Here is a 22,740-nt window from a genome sequence, read left to right on the forward strand (position 1 = left end):
TTCTCGTTGATTAATCAGTCCCGTGATGGGAGCCGGGCAGGATCAACATTGTGCAGTATCAAATCAATGGACTTTTCCGGTACAGCTGATTGAATAGGCCGACGACCCTGAATTGCCTTGATTGAATCGATTATGCAATTTTATTGCGTATTTGGCTGCTTTATTCACCAATCGTTTCAACAGTGGTTGCCTTCTAAACCTATACACTGCTCCCTTTAGCTCTCACCGCCCATGTTTATAGCCAAAACTCCCCACTCGCCCATTTCATAGTCAGCGCCCCCTTCACGCCCGCGAACCATTGGGAACCACTGACGTAAAGCCATCGTCACTTGTCAGATGAGAGAGTATCCGTCTGTTTAGGCAAGACATCTTCGATAGCTTTTCATTTCTTGTCGGTGATTGCTAAGGCTATAGCAATACCAATATGGGTTATTGAATCGATACAGTTCGGGCAAAGTCCCTATTACAAGCATACGTTACCGGCAAGTTTTTGCGGAACAATAGCTACATGATCGCGTTGTATGATCAATGATAATGACGCAAGTTTTTAACAATGATGCCGACCAAATGGATACGATCTGCTCATCTGCACATGAGCCAAACTAAATTCAACAGTAGGCCGGGGCCTACGATACTTATCGTAGGCCCCGAGTAGGCCTATGTCACTATTAGTCACCAATTCAATCCACCTTCGGCATTTAATCCTTTGTACTATACAACATTGCAAAGCACTAAGGATGAGTGAGACTCGATGTAAATGACAACACAGACTTAGCACAAGTTTGATCCCAGCTGACCTCGAAAGTGAGTAGTATATATTTAAAACTAATTCGATGAACTGAATGAATCAGCGATCAATTAAAGACCGCTTAATTATATAACAGTATTCTAGTGACACATGAGCCGCCGCATTTCAAAAGGAGCATTTAAGCTTGGCCGAAATAAATTAACATTGCTGAGTTGCTGATGTTCGTTGAAACTTTTTTCGCCCGGTCACGTAACAAATCGCTTTTTGGCGGCGCATAGCTATTTAGCAAAAATCGGTGATAATGGGTTATAGTTGGGGTAAAAAAGTCAAAGCTTTATGTCAAGAAATTGTAAAAAATTTTGTACAAAGTCAAAAATTGCTTGTAACCAGCATTTCGTTGATATCGTAGATATTTGCACAGTCGGTGAACTTATCATTTGACATATTACAGCTTCTAGCCTAGGCCTACCGTTATAGGCGGCACATTGTCTATGTTCAATGTTCATAGTTCATTGTGAATCATCAACGGTCAAATGAAACATACTGATTTTGCGGCTACTGTAGGTGTAGAGGTGCGGTACAGCTACAGCTTTGGTATTGCTTTTCGAAATGCCGAAATTGTCAGGCACCCAACTGGCAAACTGTTTTGTGTCTTGTGCAGTCAATTCGTGAACTGTGACAGGCGTTTTGGAGTAGAAAGCCCGCGCTCATCAGTGAAGTATGGCAACGACTGCTTACAGTAGCGGACAGTACCGAGGCAAAGACACCAATACAGTCTTTCACTCCAAGTTCAAAGACTGACTTCAAGAGCAAGTTGGTTGAGGCCTTCCTAGCGGCAGATATCCCTTTGCACACATGTAAAAGTCTGTCATTTCTCAAGTCAAAACGGATTTTCAGGCCAAGCTACTTCGTAAGGGCAGTGGACAGACACTCAGACAGTTCCAACCAGAAATGAAGAAACGTAGTACAATCCCAACATTTTATCCGAAAACGCCTAATTTACATTCATGAGGGCAATTTTTTTCAAAATGAAGTTTTTAACGTTAACTAGTGTCAAAATATTCATTTTTTAGTGCAAAAACTTCCGTTTTTTAGGTAAAAAGATCGCCCTAGTTATAATATTCAATATCGACGCCACTTAACATCATTTACGACATCACTTTTCGTGGCACGTCGAGAGCGGGTTAACGCTTAGTCACTAAGTCGCTTGCGTGGGGGAATTTGGAAGGACTGCAAGCTATCATATCCACTTTAGCTGTGCGACGCGATCACTCCGTGCCTTAGCGAAATCCATATTAGATAACCGGTACATGATTCAAGGTTAACATCCTGTAGCGACGCGATCAAGGCAGCGACTGCCGATATTATGAGGGAACTGTAAAACGAACACTGAAGAACGGCTGGTGCCGGTACCCTATATACCCGGGGTGGCCAACCTTTTCAGCCAAAGGGCCTCATTCGATTGACGAAGCATTGCGCGGGGCACCAGCCGCGCGAAGCGCGAAAATTTTGTTGAAGTTCATAAGTCAATAATATTGTCTTTTGACCATATTGCGGGCCTGCTGTATATCGCTGAGCTCAGTTTGCAAGGACTGGACTATTCGGCGCCTGGACATATCTATATCGAAAGCTTCGTCCAACATATGCGTCAATCATTTTGTGCCTAGGTTTCATAGTCGACGGTCCTTCTGCGAGCGCAAACGCGAGCAGACATGGGGTAATCGCGATTAGTAATCGTAATCGATTACGACGATTACAGCATTTTCAAGTAATCGTAATCGCAATCGATTACATTCGAAAAATTCCCTAAGTAACAGTGATGAGCGGAAAGTGCTTTTCGAGAATCCGAATCCCTCCGACAACTTTAGTGTCTGAGGAAAACTCCCTCCGACTCCGAACAACTCAATCCCAGACTCCGAGATACTCCGATGAATCTCGTCAAGTATCCGAAACAGTGGCAAGCATGGTACACTTGGTAATGTATTTTACTAAATTAATGTGATAATATGGTTGGCCTCATAGTATTGTCTACTCTCCAGTCCTCAATTGCAGTGCAGATGGCTGATTTTTATGCGCTTGGCAATCATTTCTGCATGTTACCTTTCATATTACAACTTTACATGGTGTCAACTGTCTGTGCTTTGGTTTGTAATCATAATGAAGAGTGTATTCTGGTCAGAGCTATCCAAAGATATCGGAGACAAAAATTACAATACTCCGAGATTACCCGAAAAAATATCTGTAGTAAACTCCGACTCCGCTCCGACTGTCACAAAATCGGCAAAACTCCGCTCCGAATCCACTCCGACTCCGCTCCGATGCTCATCACTGCTAAGTAATCGTAATCGTAATCGACTACTTCCCATATCTAATCGATTTCTTTGTGAACGACCGATTACTTTTTATTTGTACAAGGACTATGAATGAAATGAACTGAATAAGGAAGAGAAGTTATACCAGTTACGTGATGCACAAACGTCTGATTTTCAAATGCCGCTGCTCATTATTACGTCAGAAGTAGCCTATTAGCTTTGCTAGTCATTGCGTAAGAAGTATCCACAGTAAATAGATATTCGATGTACGTATATTAGTGTGATTGTTAGAACACCCGCCGTGTTGTTTATCAGCTTATCAACACGTTCCACACGCCATAGTACCTCGCAGCAGGATAATAATCACCACTTTGCGATTTGATGCTTGGTTATGCTTGGTTAAACGCAGTTTGACCGTTGCTGATTGGCGAGCAGTAGGCCTATATAGTACGTACGTCGTACGTACACCGGACAAAGATTTGAAATTTTGTACTCGTCAAATAAAACAAAGCATTAAACATCAACAGCTGCTGATATATATCATGACCGAGCCGTTTTTGCCATTTCTCGTAACGGCAGCTTGCAGTACATTATCTGTATTAAGTTGAAGACAGAGTTTTATGTTCTCTTCATCTTATTCTCATATGACTTTACTTGAAACGGGCGCCAATCGTTATTTCACTATTCTTTACTCAACATAGGGACCTGCCGTCATAGCCATGGGCTTCTATATCATGTTAGCGTGGGATATAGCTAGAATCAGAACCAAAACAGCAATTCGTCTCCCAGTCCAAACGTTGGTCTTTGGCCGCCATAGGGTGATATTTTCAAGTTGAAGACTGAATGTCGTCAATAACATTGATAATTGCATTATAATATTAATAATTTTTAATCCTCTCTCTGCCCCCGATGGTCAGATTTGCGTCTGGTATCTTGTTACAATTACTTTAGTGTATGTTGTTAATTCATGGCCTCCGATCTGTTATATAATCAAAAGATATTGTTGTATCCCAAACGTAGCAGACTACAAGAAGAAACTCTCGTGAGACTCACACACAAATTGTCATGTCTTTAATGCTCTCTATGGGTGCCCGGGAGTGGCATTTGCATTGTGGGCTCAGATTGGAAGGACCATACTATTAGTCACGCCCACCCAGCGCGGCTATTGACAATGGGCACATACTCTAAGTTTCGACTAAGGTCTTTCTTTAGTATAGCACACTTCGTGAAGTCGCGTGTTGGTCGAAACTGCTTGTCTTTTGGTGTGTCGTGGCACGGTATTGGCTGGAACCTAAATGCCTATTACTATAAATCAGGGTTGCTTTTAAAACAAAAATCAATTGAAAGCAAACATATTTAAAAGAAGGCCCTTGTTTAAAACATGTTTTATATTGCTTCTTTTTTAAGCAATGACGTCACGAATGTGGATTGACATTGACAATTGAAAATATAGGGTAAATATAGCTCCTTTGACGAAATATCTTTAATATAACTGTTGAACCGACTATTTTCAGGGGTTCCAACCCTCCTATATCGATGTATGTCGGCTAAATCGGGTGGCAATTGTCCGTACTCTCATACAACATGTTTTTTCGAAAGCATTTACACAAATATGGCATAATTTTACAACTTGAAAAGACATAATTTTCAAGGTAATTAAATCTCTCGAAAATACTCTATAATTTATGTTGGCTTACGAAATACTTTTGAGTCCCCTTCGAGTTCACTTTTCACCCTATTGGGAAATTTGGGGTGCGGCAGTCATGGACCTGGCAAGAATGCAAATCGTTGGGTGCGATAAATCGTCCACTATAAAAATGGGCAATATGTGCTTTATGACGTAACAAGCAAATGACGCATCTTTTTAAAGGAAGTTTGTTATCTCATTAGGCCTTTTCAGCGCAATCCATATATTGTCTTCCAATATAACTTCTAAGATGCAAAATAAATGTAATCGTGAATAATCGTGATTACTTTTCCAATGTAATCGTAATCGTAATCGACTACTTCCTGATTTTGCTGTAATCGTAATCGTAATCGTAATCGCGTCATTCAGAAGTAATCGTAATCGCAATCGATTACATTCATGAAGTAATCACCCCATGTCTGAACGCGAGGTCTCGAATATAGTTAGACTCAATCGGATACATTAGGCGTTCTTTCATTTTCACAGAGTGGTAACAATATTAAAAGCAAGAAATTGAGTGACAACATGTTGCGCGAAGCGTGTAGAAAATTTTTACTTATGATTAATCTAACGCAAATTATTTTGCTTTATTGTAGTGTACGAAGATCTACCAAAATTTGACTGGCTCATGGATCTACGAATGCGTCGGAACAGATATTTTAGTCATCACATCTCAAGTGTTGCGGCCAGATTAATCAAATTTTCGGTTGGCCTTGCAAGTTCACAATCGGTGCAATCCATTTTTGATAATACTACCAATTTCGGAAATTACCGCGTGGGCCACTCAAAACCTTCTCACGGGACACATGTGGCCCGCGGGCCACGGGTTGGCCGGCCCTGCTATATACTCTGTTACAATGTGATGAAACTCATGAATGGTTTGGCTGAAAAGATTGATATTGCTGAATACGAGGTCATCCGCAGTACCGCACATGCGAGTGTTCGCATTTGAAATCCCTGATAGACTCGATGATAACCATAAACAACGGCGTCCACCGACAAAATTCAGTCCTGACTGTACGTAATCGTGTCTTTATGTAGCGTAAGTCAATTGTTACAATGTAGATAACAGAATTAAAGTTTTCGGCGGTCGTTCTAGAACACCTCGAAACGCTAAGCGGTTATTTTTAAAGCCAATATGAACAAAGCGACACTTCGCGAGTTCGCATCAAAAGTAAATGACGTCACAATTTCCACGCCTAAGCTGACATTATGAGCGATCTCGAGTCTTGTACGCGTACGTACAACGCGTACATCGTAGTGCAGACTGTAAATAGCAGCCGATCACGGACGACCCAAAGTCTGTATACAGTATAAAGCCGCTTCCTGACTACACAGTATACGCTCGACAATGAATCACTTGCTTCAGGTAATTTCCTTTGTATTGAGATTTTCACATACCGGTAATACGAGGAAACACACCCTCCATTACCTATCATTAACGATGGTACACAACGACCTAATAGGATCACTGCATTGCAATACCCCGGGTCACTATAACAAGGTGAGCTTCTTATCAATCAAATATAGCTAAACAGTGAACAACGAACAACATGTCAAGCCATGCCCTTCGTCCTACGACATTGAACATAGTGCCATGACAAAATGCACATCATTGGAGTTTGACCAGTTCTAACTACAGATTGACGTTCACTATAGGAGGCGCTTATTATTCAATGATCCTGAAATCACATGTTAGATGTCAAAATATAATGGGGTGTAAACTGGTAGAAACATGAATTGAGCACACAATCAGTGAAATTAGTGCAGTGGTTCTTAACCGGGAACAGAAGTCACACTAATTTGGAGCAAATATTTACCAGGCAATATTACATAATTTTTAGGTTTAGGATTTTGAAAATTACTGAGTAGTTGTAAGATAAGCTAGCATCACTTCAATGAGTGGAATGTCCGGGTGATAACGTAATGTCCGGGTGAGATACCACTGTAATTAAATATGTTTCCAACACCGTAACTTTTTAATGGAGTCGACAGTGATTTTGTGTTAGTCGCGAAGATGCATCTTCCAATGTCGACAGTAGCAGCAAAAATTATGCGCCCCTCGACTAAAGCTACTTACTCACGTATATTTCCTCCCTTCTATTGTCTACTTCCACTTGACGCAATTTTGAGATGCCTTGTAAATTGATACTTCCACTTGTAAATGAGAGGGAATTTACGGAAATACTCCTGCATATACTTGGGCAGCAGCACTAGTAAATCATGTATCAATTCGCAATGGCCAATATCTCCAAATTTACAGAATACGTATACCAAACACCGGCAGAACACGCACATTGAAGACAAGGCCGAAATTTTGAATGTACACATAGTCGACGACACGTGACGGACAAGGGATGCTCGGCGATCCTACTGTTGCGTGGTATGGCGCGCGTTCGCCTTGGCTTCGCAGAAGGGGCAATTCCGCAGATTGGACAAGCATTCCGAGCAGTAAGCCGGTAAATGATCGCACGTGGTGAAAGCTTCGTTAGCCATCTTACGGCGACACTTGATGCAGACGTAGTTCTTCACGTCGGTCTCGTCGAAGTCGGTCCCGTCGTTCCTGTTACGGGATATAATACGCATTGAATAGTTGTGTATCAACTTAATTTAAGCACAATACTTGTTACTTGATGTGCTTTCAAATAGATTTCGACAAATATCAGAATTTTGTGCCAATACCGGCATGACTAGAAAAATACATCGCGTATAAAATTCATTTATTTACAGTAAGCTAAACCTCCAGCTGAGTTAGAAGCAAGAACGTCCAGCCCAACGCGCGTAATGGCAGTTCAGAATACATAACTTTTCATCACCGAGGGTCCGCTTCAATTTTGATGAAATGAGTAACATGAAATTTCCTTGGTGTCAATGTTACCTGCCAAAATTCACGACGAAAATTGGGATATTTTCGAATGACAAATGCATTTCCAAACGCAGAAGTTGGCTATGACAGACTTTCGTATGTAGCGACTGTAGCAAGCGCTTGAAAGCGTCGAATTACGTGAAACAAACGATACCATATAGTAGTCAAGTTAGAAAATCTACATTGTGGAATGTACAATTATATTATTCGGGCAAGTTTTCATAAAAGTTGCATTTATTTTTCACAAAAGTTGCCCTAAAAAGGTTCATTTATGGACTATAGGGCTGTTCAAAAATAACTTTTTTCCGGATTGCAGCCATTCACTTATTAAATTGTCAGGTCACCCTAAAAACGCTTTAGTTTAGTTCAATGCTAACAAGTATAGGACTCCGCAGATCCAATTAAATTTTTCAATTTATTAGGGAAAATTACAAAAAAAAATCAAATTCTTCGGCCAACCCCATGAAATTGTTGAGCTGTCTTCAAAGGCGATGCAAAACAAATTTGAGTCAATTCCGACTAGTAGAAGCGGAGTTATGTGATTTTTATTTGATAAATCTCGGATTATCCACCGATCCGAGCAGTATCAACGAAATACTCCAATAACTCCGCTTCTACTAGTTGGAATTGAGTCAAATTTGTTTTGCATCGTCTCTGGAAGACAGCTCAACAATTTCATGGGGTTGACAGAAAATTTTTTAAATTTTTTTAAAATTTTTTTCTATATTTAAAATTTTAATTGGATCTGCGGAGCCTTATACTTGTTAGAATTGAGCCAAATTTGGTGTGCAGCGTTTTTTAGGGTAACCTGACAATTAAATGACTGAACGGCTGCAATCCAGAAAAAAAAGGTATTTTTGTACAGCCCTAATGGACAAGTTCTTTGAAATTATTAAGGTATGAGATACTCGAATCGACCCGTATCCAAGGCACTGTAGCAAAACGCAAACAAAACCAATAGCCTGGATGGAAATATTGACCCAGTGAAAATATAATTTTCGGCGGCCCAGCGTGAATGTACGTCAAATCAGAAAGAACCTCAAATTTAAACGACCATGAAATAATCAAGCGATCTATTTGTATATAGTACCAAGTCCCTTGAAATTATCAAGGTATCAGATACTCGAATCGGCCCGTATCCAAGGCACTGTAGCAAAACTCAAACAAAATCAATAGCCCGGAAATATTGACCCAGTGTAAATATAATTTTTGGCTGTCCAGCCTGAATGTACGTCAAATCAGAAATGACCTCAAATTTAAATGACAGTGCAATCAATAATCAAGCGATCGATTTACATGTAGTACCATATAGTACCAAAGTTCGTTACATGAAAAATCGAAAACGCTGCAAAAAGTTGCTTGAAAAATGAAGAAAAGTTGCAAATACTTGCAATATAAGATTACTCCAAACAGCTCAAAACACCATACTACATAATATCTGAGTATTTAGGAAGCTGTCGGAAGATATAAAAAAGTTGCAAAACTGCCCTAATTATTTATACGTGTACACTGTACAACAAGGTTCATATTTGATTATTCCAGTAGGGATAGCTGTTTAGCGGCACCCTGGCACATTGAGTACCCGAGTGCGATATTTGGAAAACAGATGACTTCCTTAATCATTGTCAGTTTGAGTGAATTTACTATTCATTAATGAGCTGATGAAATGATGAGCCATTAGCTGCCCGATTGCTACTCGGAATTTGGATGCACTCAATTTTCGTTTTATGTCGAAGGCAACCGACATTACTTGATTATGTCGCGGCACCCTTGTTCAGGTAAACCGAGACCCTGTTTGAATCCATGGATTAAACCATCCGGTCACCTGGGCACGATGAATGTCGACCAAGTCATCGACTACTTCTCATGTCCCAAGGGACTGCGCAATCAATTCTTCGCAAAACTAATACAACTAGGCGATGAGTTGGATTGAAGTATCGTTGTGAGTAATGACTGACTTCGAGTATTCTTAACTGACCGATATAGTCCAGACACGACAAATCTCCCGTTGCATGTATTCAGTGTGTAACTGTGCAGTGCATGCCTCCTCTTTACATCGCCTAGGCCCGAATTGGTGTCGGATTCCAAAGACTACTCCAAGTCGGTTCAACACCTTCCTATCTTTCCATTATTGCAGCAAACAATACGTTCATGTTGTTTGCTGCAATATTGAAGTTCTGTAGGCTACTTCCAAAAGCCGATCTTTGTATCGCAGTTTTGTAGTGTTTTGAATTGATGAAAATTCTCAATAAACTGAACTGAATAGCTAATGGTGTAAAGCCGTCGTCTGCCGTAAGCCGTGAGAATGTACATTTATTCAGATCGAACAAGGATCTTGAATAGAGTTTGATTTTTTTTACATGTTGCTATGACATACGATACACGCATTGTAGTTGAAGCGCTCCAAACCGAAATTTTGAGTCCAACAATACAATTTGTGTAGTGTCCTTATCAGGAATGTACCAGTGCCGACATACGCACAACGCACATAGCTATCTATAGCCATAGTGTCTAGTGTAGATGTTGGTTCGTCACCTTTCCGGCCGGCCCGCCAAATATATTTCGATTTTATTCTCAGTTACAAAATGCAGGAGGTTGAAGTCTTGTCGGCCATCAATTAGAGAAATAAAAGTCAAAATTTGAATTTATCACGTAATCTATAACTTGAGGGCTTTTAGGAGGTAAAGAAAAAGTCCATCGATTTTGGCATTGGCAAACATTTGTTGGGTCATCCCGCTTGCGACGAAAATTATTGGGACGACAGATTACGTGTTGTCGAGAGAGGCCGTTCACACTTTCACTAAAGTGCCTTCGACTCGACTTTTATCAAAATACGCCAACGAAGCCTGTGACTACACAAGGAGTTTGTGTTTTTTCTAAAATTAGTACATTGAGCTTAAGCGCTCTCTCCGCCCGGATTATTCGATATATCATGCCGGTGACGTCATATTTTGTGATACGATTGTTGATGGATAATTTTCTTTCCAATTCTCTACTAGTTGCTTGCGATTACCCCGGACGAGTGTCAGCCGAAAATATTCGGGTTCATTTCAATATGAATATACTATTCAATTGTTATCTATAACGCTTTGTGACGTGATTACTGCGACACTATACCTTTCTCGAGACCGGTTAAAATAAGAAGGTTACGCGGGAGTTCAAACGCTATAGACGCGGCGGCTGGTATACATACCACTCATGTCTGCGCTTAAATCAATTAGAAAGCTCAGTAAACTACTTGGCTACGCTTACCTCTCTGACGTTGCGTCACAGCTTAGGCGAAACCGAGGCTTGCATTCCCTTTGTCCGTCACGACTCTGCCTCTGGTTGAGGTGAAAATGGTTCATCAAGAGCAAGTAACTTCTGACCGACAAGGTTAAGCTGATTAATGACGTACGCGATGGTGGCCACGTCAATAGACTCCGAAGTCCTTGTGATAAAAGAATTTCCGTGTATTCTGATACTGGCAACTCGCTCTTACTTCGCCGATAATTTTCCTTGATATTTGCCAGTTGCCGCCAACAACAGCCGGCAATATCCAGCTGATCGTAGTAACTGATTGCTACGTAGGTTAATACGCAACCTGAAATTCGAAATATGGAATCTTAAAAGTTGCTGCACTCTTTACTTTAACAATTTCACGACCTATATCCGATTTCGATAAATAATTGTTAATTTCCTATCGTACTTCACGTTCAGCAACTATACGCCTACCGCAGCCAGCGTCAACACGAGACCTGCTTCGCCGCTACACTCAAGTCTCGTGCGCACTACGGGATGACGCATTGCGTTCTACAGTGTTTCCGACTAATGGATGTGATGGATGTAGAAGTAACGCCCACATCGTCGATCATTGGGCTAAGGACACCAACAGAACTATTCTTCCATAAAATTTGGGCATCATACTAATCAGTGGTGTCCCACCTGCTTCACAACATTATATTTATCAGATTCGCAACAATAGACTACGGATTGCAACATGTATTAGTATAAATTTGTATTCGGTGCCCGTCTGTTCCCTTTATATTATAATACGGCCATATTCGATACCGACCCAACTCTCACGGTAGAATAATTGTAGTCATCAGTTTAATCCACTTTCGGCAATGATATACCTGATGAAATTATACCAAAATACTTATAATATAGTGTGACTCGAATTCGACTGCAACACAAGCCTTATTAGCTTGAACCGCATACAACTCGACAATCATCAAGAAGGATCTAAAACCACTTGAGCATGAACGGAATGAATCAATGAAGGTACCGCATAATTCAATAACGGCATAAACAACGTGTTCTCGTGATTGATATTGCGCCCCATTTCAAAGTTAGTACTGGATTTCGACTTGACATTCTTTTATAGATGCAGTGCAGCGTATATGTTTTGATCATCCCTATCCCTGTATTCGCAACATGCTGACAGAAATGGACAAAATGTATAAATAAACAAAAATATTATTCGTTCAAACAATTTTTCATCACATAGGCAGCAAACATACGTTGTTTAGCGAAGATTGGTAGTAATGGATTATCATATTCAATATCGCTTTGAAGCACTGGGCGAGACGCGATCAAATTTCATGATGCGTCGAGATCAGAGAGGATCAATGAAGCGATAATAGTAACGTGAGGGAACTTCGAATGAATTGATAATAATTTCGCAAAGCATCATACTCGGTTCTGCAGTGGGAGGAGACGAATACTTTCTTACAGCAACCTCAGATTTGCCCTACAAGACCGAGCAAAATTCAAATGAGTAAACCAAATGAATGCACGGTTAATATCCAGTCGCAGACTTCATATATCAATTGCAAACTAGGAACTTAACGTTACATTTGTTGAACGTTGAAACACTGCGAAGAAGCAAATTCGTGTTACCTCACCACTAATCGATTCTGCTTACTTAAATACGACATGGATGCATTTGTCAACCAGCGAAAAGTAGCCTGGAATTTACAAAACAGAGACCTACTTTTGAATGTTAATGCGTGAAGTAAGACCATAAGATGTGTAAATGAAACCGGATATGCGTTTACTTTGAAACCTGTTCTTTAATGTACCATGTGTATAGGGACTGGGACTTTATGAGCAAGATTCAAAATAAATACTTGCTAATTTAGCATATCATACCGCAACAATAAAAGTCACAGTGTAATACCATGGGTTCCAACTTACTTTCACTCGCTGTCACGGTTTCCGTAAAAGCGGAAACTCGACACAAAACTGATATGAAACGTGTGCCGTACAAATCGTTCTGATTTTTGAGATTTCTGCTTAATATACCCCTCCTTTCTGTCTGTGGATAATAAATGACTCGTTTCCATCAGCGCTATATATGTGCCTGACCAGGAAGCTGGCTGGGCGGAATCATGAGTATGGCAAACTTAGCTCTGTGCTTTGTACAACCGTTATGTCATATTTATGTCCCGTCGCCCAAGATATAGTTCCTGCGCTACGAAGACTCAGTCGAGTCTAAAGTGTGCTTCCCTGCAAAAGCGGAATTTCACTTCTCGTCACTCAAGGGCCTATTGGCTGATTAACTTCTACTATACGAATGACGCGAGCCGCATTTCTGACCATCTCCACAATACCTTACAAACACCCCCGCTATTTTGGTGAGTATGAGTCATCTATCAAGGCATTGTAAGGCTCTAATTCCGTAGCGCTCTCTTTTATAGTAAGAGTTATAAAGTGTGTATTTTGAGCAAATATTTGCAGCGTTTTGATTACCCTTGAGATGTGTCGTTTCATGTTTGTTACTTGGTATAAGCGGTGAGATGTTGTGTATGCAGAGGTGGTCAGTCAAGACGTACTTCTACTTTTCGAAATACTTCATGCAGTGTTGGGATGACTCGAGTCATGACTTGACTCGAGTCAGACTCGAGTCACTTTTTCGTATGACTTGACTTGACTCGGCGTATCAGAAATGTGGATTGACTCGTGACTCGGAGCAAAATTCGCGAGTCAATTTCAAGTCATCAAGTAACCGGTGTCGATAAAATCACTGTATCTTGCACATGCTCGGATTGTTCGCGAAACGCTGGTGTAACCCGTGAGAGCGACCAATCATTCAATGATCGTGCGTTTTGCTGAGCCGCCATTGTTCCATCACAAATATATTGATCGCAAACGAAGTGATCGAAGCTCACAGCCTACGTTGACGTAAACTATAGTATGGTTAAGTAATTTAATAGCAAAAGGTATATTTCTGTTCTTTGTTCTTAACCTAACCAAACCTCTTGTTTTCTAGTTTAATTGAAATTGAATTCGAAAATAGTTTATATATAGTCCTTAACCACAGCAGGCTCGAATTGTATCATATCAATTTGCAAAAGGGTGATGTATTGCATCTTATCAATTCGTTTCTCTGTTCTCTATTTAGGCTGGTAACTATAAACTGAGGCCGTGCAATTACTTACGTAGTTTATTAGTTCTACTTATATGTGAGCGATGCAGCGCCTTACTTGCGTGTGTATTTAACTCTATATCCCTTCATCGGTTCAAAGTGAATGACCACTCAATCTGTATTTCAGACACCTAGCAAAGTACAATGACGTAATCACGCCTCATACCTTGAAAAGGCAATTTGACTTGAATTGTGACTTGACTCGTGACTTGACTTGACTTGACTCGACTTGACTCGAGTCACCTCCAAAAATCGACTGACTTGACTTGACTCGAGTCACCTTCGAAAATCGATTGACTTGACTTGACTCGAGTCAAAATGTGCATTGACTCGAAATGACTCGTGACTCGAAGGTAGTGACTTGATCCCAACACTGACTTCATGTATGTTTGCCTAATTGTCCTATACTAACTTGAATGAGAATAATTTTAGAGTACTGTAAAGTAATTAAGGACTACCATATGTCGTCCATCTGTAATGCGGTCGTTCGAGTGATCCATTCGGGATTAGGACTGGAAAAATTACCAAATGACCTTTTTGTTAACACAACAACGGTATCGTTAAAACGTGGAGACTTCGGGCGTCGAGTCGGAAATATGACCTTGGTACAAGATTTCCAGTACTAATTTGAGAATCTGCCGTTTTCTAGTCCGGTAATCTGACTTTTATGATTTGTAAAAAGTGCCTTCTTTTCCGGATACCAAAATATCTTAACCCTAAAAGTGGCAAAGCTAGACCTAGAATACCTCGGCCTACTATCTTAATTACCTCGTTGCTACTTCCCACTTCGAGGGTCAGATTGCTAGGACAGGACGATTCGGAGTTAGGACATCCATATCGAAGGCTTCGGCCAATTTGCGTCGGTTTGATCGCCTTCAATAATTCTGGGAGCGCACTTCGCGGAGTGCGTATCAGCGCATGTTGACCGAAAGTTTACATGCATATGTCCGTGCTGTCACGAAATGGCCGGTAACTAATAGTCCCCAACCCATTTACTGCACAGTGCATAACCCCACTAAATCATCTTAACGGTCTGCAATGGCATCGGGTGATACTAGGAAGACTACCCGTCTTCTCATTATTGTGAATACAGGTAAACGTAAAGCGCATTTTTGAAAATATTCTTGTTAGGGACGGTGTAATTAATACTAAACACATTTTTGGTACAGACGTATTTTCTGTCGCGTTGTTACGGTTGCTTTCTGAGAAAATGGCTACCGGCCAAGAGTTTTTCAGACTCTTAGTAAGGTCTAGACCAGTGGTCGGGAACCTTTTTCGGCCGAAGAGCCATATTTGGCCCAATATTTTCAATTGTAACGCCCAAAGAGCCATACATGTCCATCAGCTGTTACGTCACAATTGAACGTCAGTGCTGACGTATTGATAGCACTAGTACATGGGGTTCGTGGTGTGCGGCATATATTTCTGCCCACATGGGTAGGTGGAGTCAAAAATGGTCACTACAGCAGTATACACCCATCATGTGATACGTCAGTGTCGTGGGGTTAGGGGAGGCAAGTGGGGCAGTGTCTCAGATGTCGTCGGGGATTAGTGAAGTAAAATTGTGAACCCTTCAAACTTCCATCGATGTTTATTAATGACTGGATTATGAACATTTTCATTCTCAAAATCACGCTATTTTCATATTTTTTGTTCGAAAATGAAGCGCGAAAGGAGAGGTACGACTCAGATGAGGCACAGACGGGCCAAGCATCACCTGTGACAGCGCAACTCATCGTAAATAGCTTAGGATTTATAAACATTGATAACAATCAAATGTAAATATTGCACTGATTTTGAAAACCTAAGCATTGATCGACTCCTAAAATTTTCGGCGTAACGTAACGTTGCGTTGCACATCTACATTTTTACGGCGATGCTATAAAGCTAACATCCAATCAAGAAAATGGATAGGTATGGCGTTGTTTTTAATTTGAGTTCGAAATTGTGCATATCACTTCCACGGCATTTTATTTCTCGGTGTAGATCAGGAATACATTGTGTATTTGAATACTGCCTTGCCCTACAAGTGTCTTCTATTTTGGTTCGCCAATGAAGGTATCGTGCGATTAAAGATTTCTAGGCGCGCGATGGTTGGTAGATCGAATTAGCGAGCGGTGTTAGTCGTCGGTGCGACAGCAACTTTAATTTAGGGGTTAAAGAGGGCGGTGAGTGCCCCTAATCCCGGATACCCCACTGTCTTGACCTCTCAAAGACATGTTTGTGCTGCCTCCGGAATAGTTACTCTCGTCGTCTTGAAAATTTACTAACAAGTTACCGCAATATTGATAATTGAGGTATAAAATTGAAAATTTCTCAAAGAGCCATATATGGCTCGCGAGCCATAGGTTCCCGACCACTGGTCTAGTCTTTTATTTAGGACCACATCATCTGTGGAGCGCAGGGACATGCGACAGGATGTTAGCCTTGCATCCACCTGGTTAACTATTACCTGGTTAACTATTGGGGATTTCAATAAGTCGTTGAGGCCTAATTGCAAACGGGACAGATGTAAGGTTTTAAGGTGTCGCGGGTCCCTGCGCACTAGATATGTCGTGGTCTCGGATTGAAGATTTTTCGTATCAGATATATCTATGCACCCTAACGAGTCGCGTAAATGATGATAATATACACGTCCTATTAGGGACTCCCTAATCTGACCCATCGCACTCGCTTGCGTAGCGCAATGTCAGTCATTTCTCGAAACAAACCGGCCTTCGTTTGAGTGGAGCGCACCGCATTACGTCACTCGCATTTACGGTTACCCGTTGCTACCACGCTTAAATCTGCTATATACCATATGAACCGGCTGAACCCTCTATCCGAATTATGAAGCTGCGGTCACCAGAGTAATAATACTGGCCCATATGCGCTCTCACCCAATACATTCCTGCAATGTTATTAAACTCATGAATGGTTTACCGGAAAAATAGACATTACTGGATACGATTGCTCCCGCATCACCGCACATGCATGCGTGGGTTCGCATTCGAAATGTTGACGATTCCTGATCGCTTTGATATTAATCAATAACAGCAGTCCCCACCGGTAAAATTCAATCTTGCCTGCACGTAATCGCATCTCTATGTGGCGTACGACAATTGTACAAACAGAACCAAAGTTTGCGGCGGTTAACGTTGACGCTCAGTCGTTCTACAACGTCTAGAACTGTTAGCAGGTTATTTTTAGAAGTCGATACGAACAAAGCGACCCTTCGCATCGAAAGTAACCGCTTTGTAAATTTCCACGTGCGAGCTCTCGCTACGAGCCGTCTCGATTTCTGCAAGCATAACTGGAGTGACGATACTTCCCCATATAGAGCAGCCTACGACGAACGACCCAAAGCCTATATATGTACCAGCGTCCAGCATGCACCCGCAATTACTCTCTTCCAACTCGACTACGGAAACCATTGGCTTCAGTTGATTTTCCTTATATTTGCATGTACAGTACACAGAAAATGAGGAAACATCCCGCATCATCTATCAATAACGATAGTACAAAAATATATATGTAGTGAAATATATATACAATATAGTGAAATAACAAAATAACGTCCTAATATAGGATCACCACAACTGCTGCATTACAGTACTCAGTTTTCATCACGACAAGACAAGTCCTAGCTAGAAATTGTTACCTAAAGATCTTCAATTCATTTGTTGGACATTACGATGGGTTATAGACTTGGTAAAAATGAAATTTATCACGTTATCAGCGAAATCCACACCAACCTTAACCAGAGCGTGGTCCACAACGTGAATAGATACGGATACCCGACATTATTAACTATAACGGGTAGCGTAATATGAATCAAAGGTGGCGCACCGCAATACTTGTGGCATCATCGCCACGTTTAAAGCAAGGTTGGCCAGCAGATCATGTATTAATTCCAAATAGCCACCATTTCTCACAGTATGGCGATTAATAAAACTATCCAGGACACGCGTATCAAAGCCACAGGACAAACATTAAAATGAACGCAATCGGTGATTATTAAAGGAGCACTGCACTCTAAAAATGATGTGGTCTCAAATTGGAGGGGAAAACGAAAGAAAAACTTTGGCCGCAGCCGTTTTCTTCAGAACGCCACCGTAATGGAGCTGTGATGTATTGAAATTTCCACAGTTGCATCACACTCCAGCAGTCACGCAGAGATCGATCTTTATATAGTTGCCAGCCGATGTTATGAAGGAAATATGTCGTACACGCCAAGGTGGTTTAGAGACCGCGTTCAACGGAAGATGTCCAGAGATTTATGTCAAAATCGGGCCTAGTGTATTCTATTTCCTTCATAACATCGGCTGACAACTATAATAAGTTCGATCTCGGCGTGACTGCTGGAGCGTGATATAACTGTGGAAATTCCAATACATCACAGCTCCATTACAGTTGCGTTCTGAAGAAAACGGCTGCGGCCAAATTTTTTCTTCGTTTTTCCCTTCAATTTGAGACCACATCATTTTTAGAGTGCAGTGCCCCTTTAACGGACAGGACACGCGTGATTATCCAACGGTTGCGCGGCTCGACGCGCGTTGGCTTTAGCTTCGCAGAAGGGGCATTTCCGCAGATTAGCAATACATTCCGAGCAGTAGGCCGGTAGGTGATCGCACGTGGTGAAGGCTTCGTTCGCCATCTTAGAACGACACTTGATACAGACGTAGTTCTTCACGTCGGCATCCTCGGAATCATTATCATCATTTCTGCGAGATAAAACGAGCAATGAACACTTGTATATCTTCTCACATCTAGCGTAAAACTTGTGAATGGCTGTGCCCACGAGTAGAGAGCCAGGCCGATATCTGAATGTTACATATTTCAACTGTACCTTGTAATTTGTGGCAGTAATTTAAAAAAATGGTTGCCTTGCCCGATATTTGAACATTGGACACTTAGGCAAGTGACTTTGAAATCGCAAAACTAGCCCCAACCCCAATATCAACCATTGGTTAGATTAGAATCTGAATAATTGCTATCGCTGTTCTCCAGATTGGACAAGAATTAGAGTTACTGCATTCGCAGAAAATGTGGATATTGAATCAATATTAGTTCATATAAATCAGAGTTGCGCGAGAATTGCAAATGTCTGTAAAGCAAGCTTGGCCCGATTCGCACTATACCGTTCTCCTGCAGCGTTTTCAGGAAAACCGATTTACAATTAAAATTAGAGCAGAGAGACAATTCAAAAATTAGATTAGAATAAGATTATAAGCAGTTCACTCGAATTGGTACAATTAGTCCAAGTCTGCCTGTTATGATCACCATAAATCAAACCATCAGCACTGGTGATCCACTCATTTTATGGCAGATGACGTAATCGGGCAGGCCGTCAAATATTGACCGAGTGTGTGTAAAAGTATTGTGTATACATAGTAATACCAACCGCAAACGATCATGTCTAGATGGACTCAGCAATATACCATGAGAAATTGAACAGGCATTCAATCCATATTGGAAACCTCATCTTCAAGCGTGCAGGTATTTGTGAAGTATGCTGGTGATTGCCATATCATTATGTTATAATTTTATTATGTCCAATTCAATCACATATTCGAGTATCGAAACATACAACAAAGAATAGTTCAACGCACGTACACTGTACAGTGATGGGAATCTATCAAACTGAGGAATTTTATACAAAGTATATTTGCATCGCACTTCCTTTAAAGCCTATCGAGTGTCGAGAGTGTGTCTTGAGCTTGACACAGGTAAATACAGGCACTGTATATTTTTAAGGCAATCAGCGAATGAATTTCAAAGCAGCACCCTACGACTTCAAATTAACGTCCTACAAAGTGAAGTATTGTCAAGTTACCTTTCCGACGCAGCATCGCCACGTACACTATCGTCCGACTTGCTCCTTCTTGATGCAAGTATTCGCGAGCGGTGAAGGTCAAAGCGGTTCATCATGAACGTAGGCCGCAGCACCGCCCTTCAACAGCGCCCCCGGCTAGCTTTTGAATGCGGCGGGCAGTGACACGCGTCTGCCCGATTGGAAATCGTTCGTATCGGTGGGAAGCCCTGACAAATTGAGTGCTCGCTCTTAGAAAAGTATCTCGAGTGTCAGGCTACTTTCCCGGCGACAACACAAAAGGACTATAATCCGATATTCGGAAACATCTATGCTACTACGCAAACTGTAAATTCAGAACAATGGCACCGGTTTATTTCAGAAATTATAGGAAATTATACGTAGTTAGTAAGCGATAAATGAGCATCCTGCGCTTGACCTAGCCGGACAAAGCTAACAGAACAGTGAGTACTACTAGGGCCCGACCGATGATTATCCGGTTGCCGAGCAGAGCAAGGCGACCGGTTACGTCAAGCACGTCACATTCTCGTGACGAGCAACGTAGCCAATGGATGGTCGCACTGAGACACGCCCCCTTTGTGTTGCAGTTGCAGGATAGTGGCTATGGAAAGTCGGGTTGAACGATGGATGAAAATCGACGATAATAATCGGCGACTCGCCAGTATTGAATAATTAATCCGACTAATGCGAGTCCGGTTCGCTGGAAGGACGTTGCCAACTCGATTATTGTTTCTATCCCTGACCATGAACATAAAATCACTACAACAACGGTTCGGTTGCTCATAAGTATCGATCAAAGGTGAAGTGGCTCACGGGTTGTAGCAAAACATAGATGCACAGGTAAAAACACGAAGGCAGCGAGATACTCTGGTGGAAAATCGACAACCCCATAAGCAGAACTGACGATAAGTGGACTGCACAAAGCACATTGATAGTAATTCAAGTTAATTCGGAATAAAATTAGCAGTGTAACAATGGCTAGGTATTAACTCAAACTTCTATTTCATCAGTAACTCTTGAACTGCTCATAAAAAACTTGTTCCACAGCCAATATTCCCTTCCCTTAGATATGAAAGTCAATGGCTAATGCTATTGGTAACACCTAATCGAAATACAAACACAACCAAGTCACTGGCTGCACACACTGACTGCGGAAACATATCGTATTCACTGTGTAGCGACCTCCTCTCACAGTCTTACAGCGACCACGGAATTTCCCAGTTGGCGGGTGTGCCACCGCCTTTTCTTGTCGATAAAAGACATGTGGTTGATTCTGATTTTCGTGCGAAAGAGGTGTTGGAGCTCGTTGCTAAGAAGAGTTGACGCATCTTATGACGCATTCGGTAACATGCGCTTCGAGTATGGGCCAACTGTGCGGGGGGAAATAACTAGGGTTGGATTGGATTGGTCAGCCATCAATTATGATGCTGTTCACCTATTTCGTCACAGAAAAATTTGGAATCACGTGCAGCCGCCATCTTGTCAGTGACGGTGACGCAACGATGACCAGTTCGCAACGGATATTTGATATGTACTGCTCAGGAATGTAGACGAACCGTAACTCCCGACAAGAACAATGATCGCTTTCTTGTTATTTCGGTTACCGGCAAGAAACACCGCGTTTGCACTTGGACACGATCAGAGTCTTGAAAATATGGAGATTTCACAAATTAAGATTAGAAGTAGAATCCCTGAATTCGGAAAAACTGGAAAATTGAATTATATTCCGAATTAGAATGAAATACCACAAAAACCAAGTCCCGTTCAAATTAAATCACATCTCATTATCATCTGCATGAAATGACAAATGGATGTACAACAAGCTTGGCTCATTTCACACTACATGGACAGACTTACCCTGTTGCACTTTCGGGCGAAAACCAGAATTTCGATCACTGGCATTCCGCACTAATTAGTCTGATTAGTCAACTAGAATTATCTAGTTTTCAATGTCTGACTAGAATACGACGTTTCGAATACATTGATACTTGATAGCTTTACACTAGTCTATATTCTTCATTGCTGATCTGGCGACTTTTAGCACGGCTCACTGACGGCTACAACAAAGCCCTCGACAGCAACGCGTCTGACTAGAATGCGCGTGGGCGCTCGTCGTTCGCCGGAAATCGCACCACGTCTCGTTGCTTGGCGACAGTGACGTAAATCCATTACGTCGCGCGCTGGTGGCAAGGCGTCGAGAGCACGAAAAAAGGGGTTTTTCGTCATGGAAAAATACATCACATTCGATCATATGACCTCACCACTATCTCGTCAGTTTGCATAAGTGGCGTGTCGTTAAGGCCGCAATGGATGCAGGGCAGCACAGCAACTAACGTATAATCTTAAATCAAATTTAATGCGATCATCGAGACTGCTCAAGATTAGGGATGTGCAGAAATACGCGACTTCTCGAATTTGAATCGAGCATTGATAGCAATGATTTGAGTCGAAAGATACGACTTTATTAGAGTAATGATATTGTACCTCCCTTAGACCCTTACCATTAATAATTCTATGAACGAGAATTATAGTTTCGATCAATCGTATCAACCAAAACACGTTGTAAATTAACGATATGCACGCGGTAGTGGAGACGGCATCTATATGTACATTGTGCACTGCAGTAGTGAACGACCCACTGCATTGTTACGAAAGGGCAATCAAATAGGCGTGTTCGGAAAATATCAAATTACTTTTAATGCGGTGTATAACCGGAATTATAATATTTTTCCGTATTCTCGCGATCCGGGAGTCGTTTTCGAACTCTGAACAATCCTTTGTGACCAATAACCACGATCAGCTGATCGCCTTCTCATTCATATCCGGCGATAGCATATTTATCGAGTGCACTGCACACTGTACAGCCAAATGCTGGAAGTCGCCATTAGCGAGTATAAATGGTAGAT

The 22,740-nt window shown here is 41.5% G+C and overlaps 1 protein-coding gene across 2 annotated transcripts in view; it reads right to left on the reverse strand.

Annotated features, from left to right (window-relative positions):
- Nucleotides 1-6,111: 6,111 nt before the first annotated feature.
- LOC145443656 (uncharacterized) overlaps nucleotides 6,112-22,740 on the reverse strand; it is a 79,236-nt gene continuing 62,607 nt past the window's right edge. Inside the window, exons 2-4 of one of the 2 annotated variants that reach the window (XM_080321594.1) lie at nucleotides 19,838-20,159; nucleotides 18,499-18,725; nucleotides 17,440-18,011 (exon numbers count right to left, since the gene is read on the reverse strand). In XM_080321594.1, the coding sequence (XP_080177720.1) occupies nucleotides 18,506-18,725; nucleotides 19,838-19,932 (315 nt within the window). In that variant the 5' untranslated portion in view covers nucleotides 19,933-20,159 and the 3' untranslated portion in view covers nucleotides 17,440-18,011; nucleotides 18,499-18,505. Of the gene's footprint in view, nucleotides 7,311-10,865; nucleotides 11,197-17,439; nucleotides 18,012-18,498; nucleotides 18,726-19,837; nucleotides 20,160-22,740 lie in introns of those variants that run through there. The other variant, XM_080321595.1, reaches the window with a different exon arrangement.

Source organism: Botryllus schlosseri, chromosome 7, assembly GCF_051294905.1.
Source record: "Botryllus schlosseri isolate E-star chromosome 7, Bs_hap1, whole genome shotgun sequence".
NCBI classification, from domain to species: domain Eukaryota; kingdom Metazoa; phylum Chordata; class Ascidiacea; order Stolidobranchia; family Styelidae; genus Botryllus; species Botryllus schlosseri.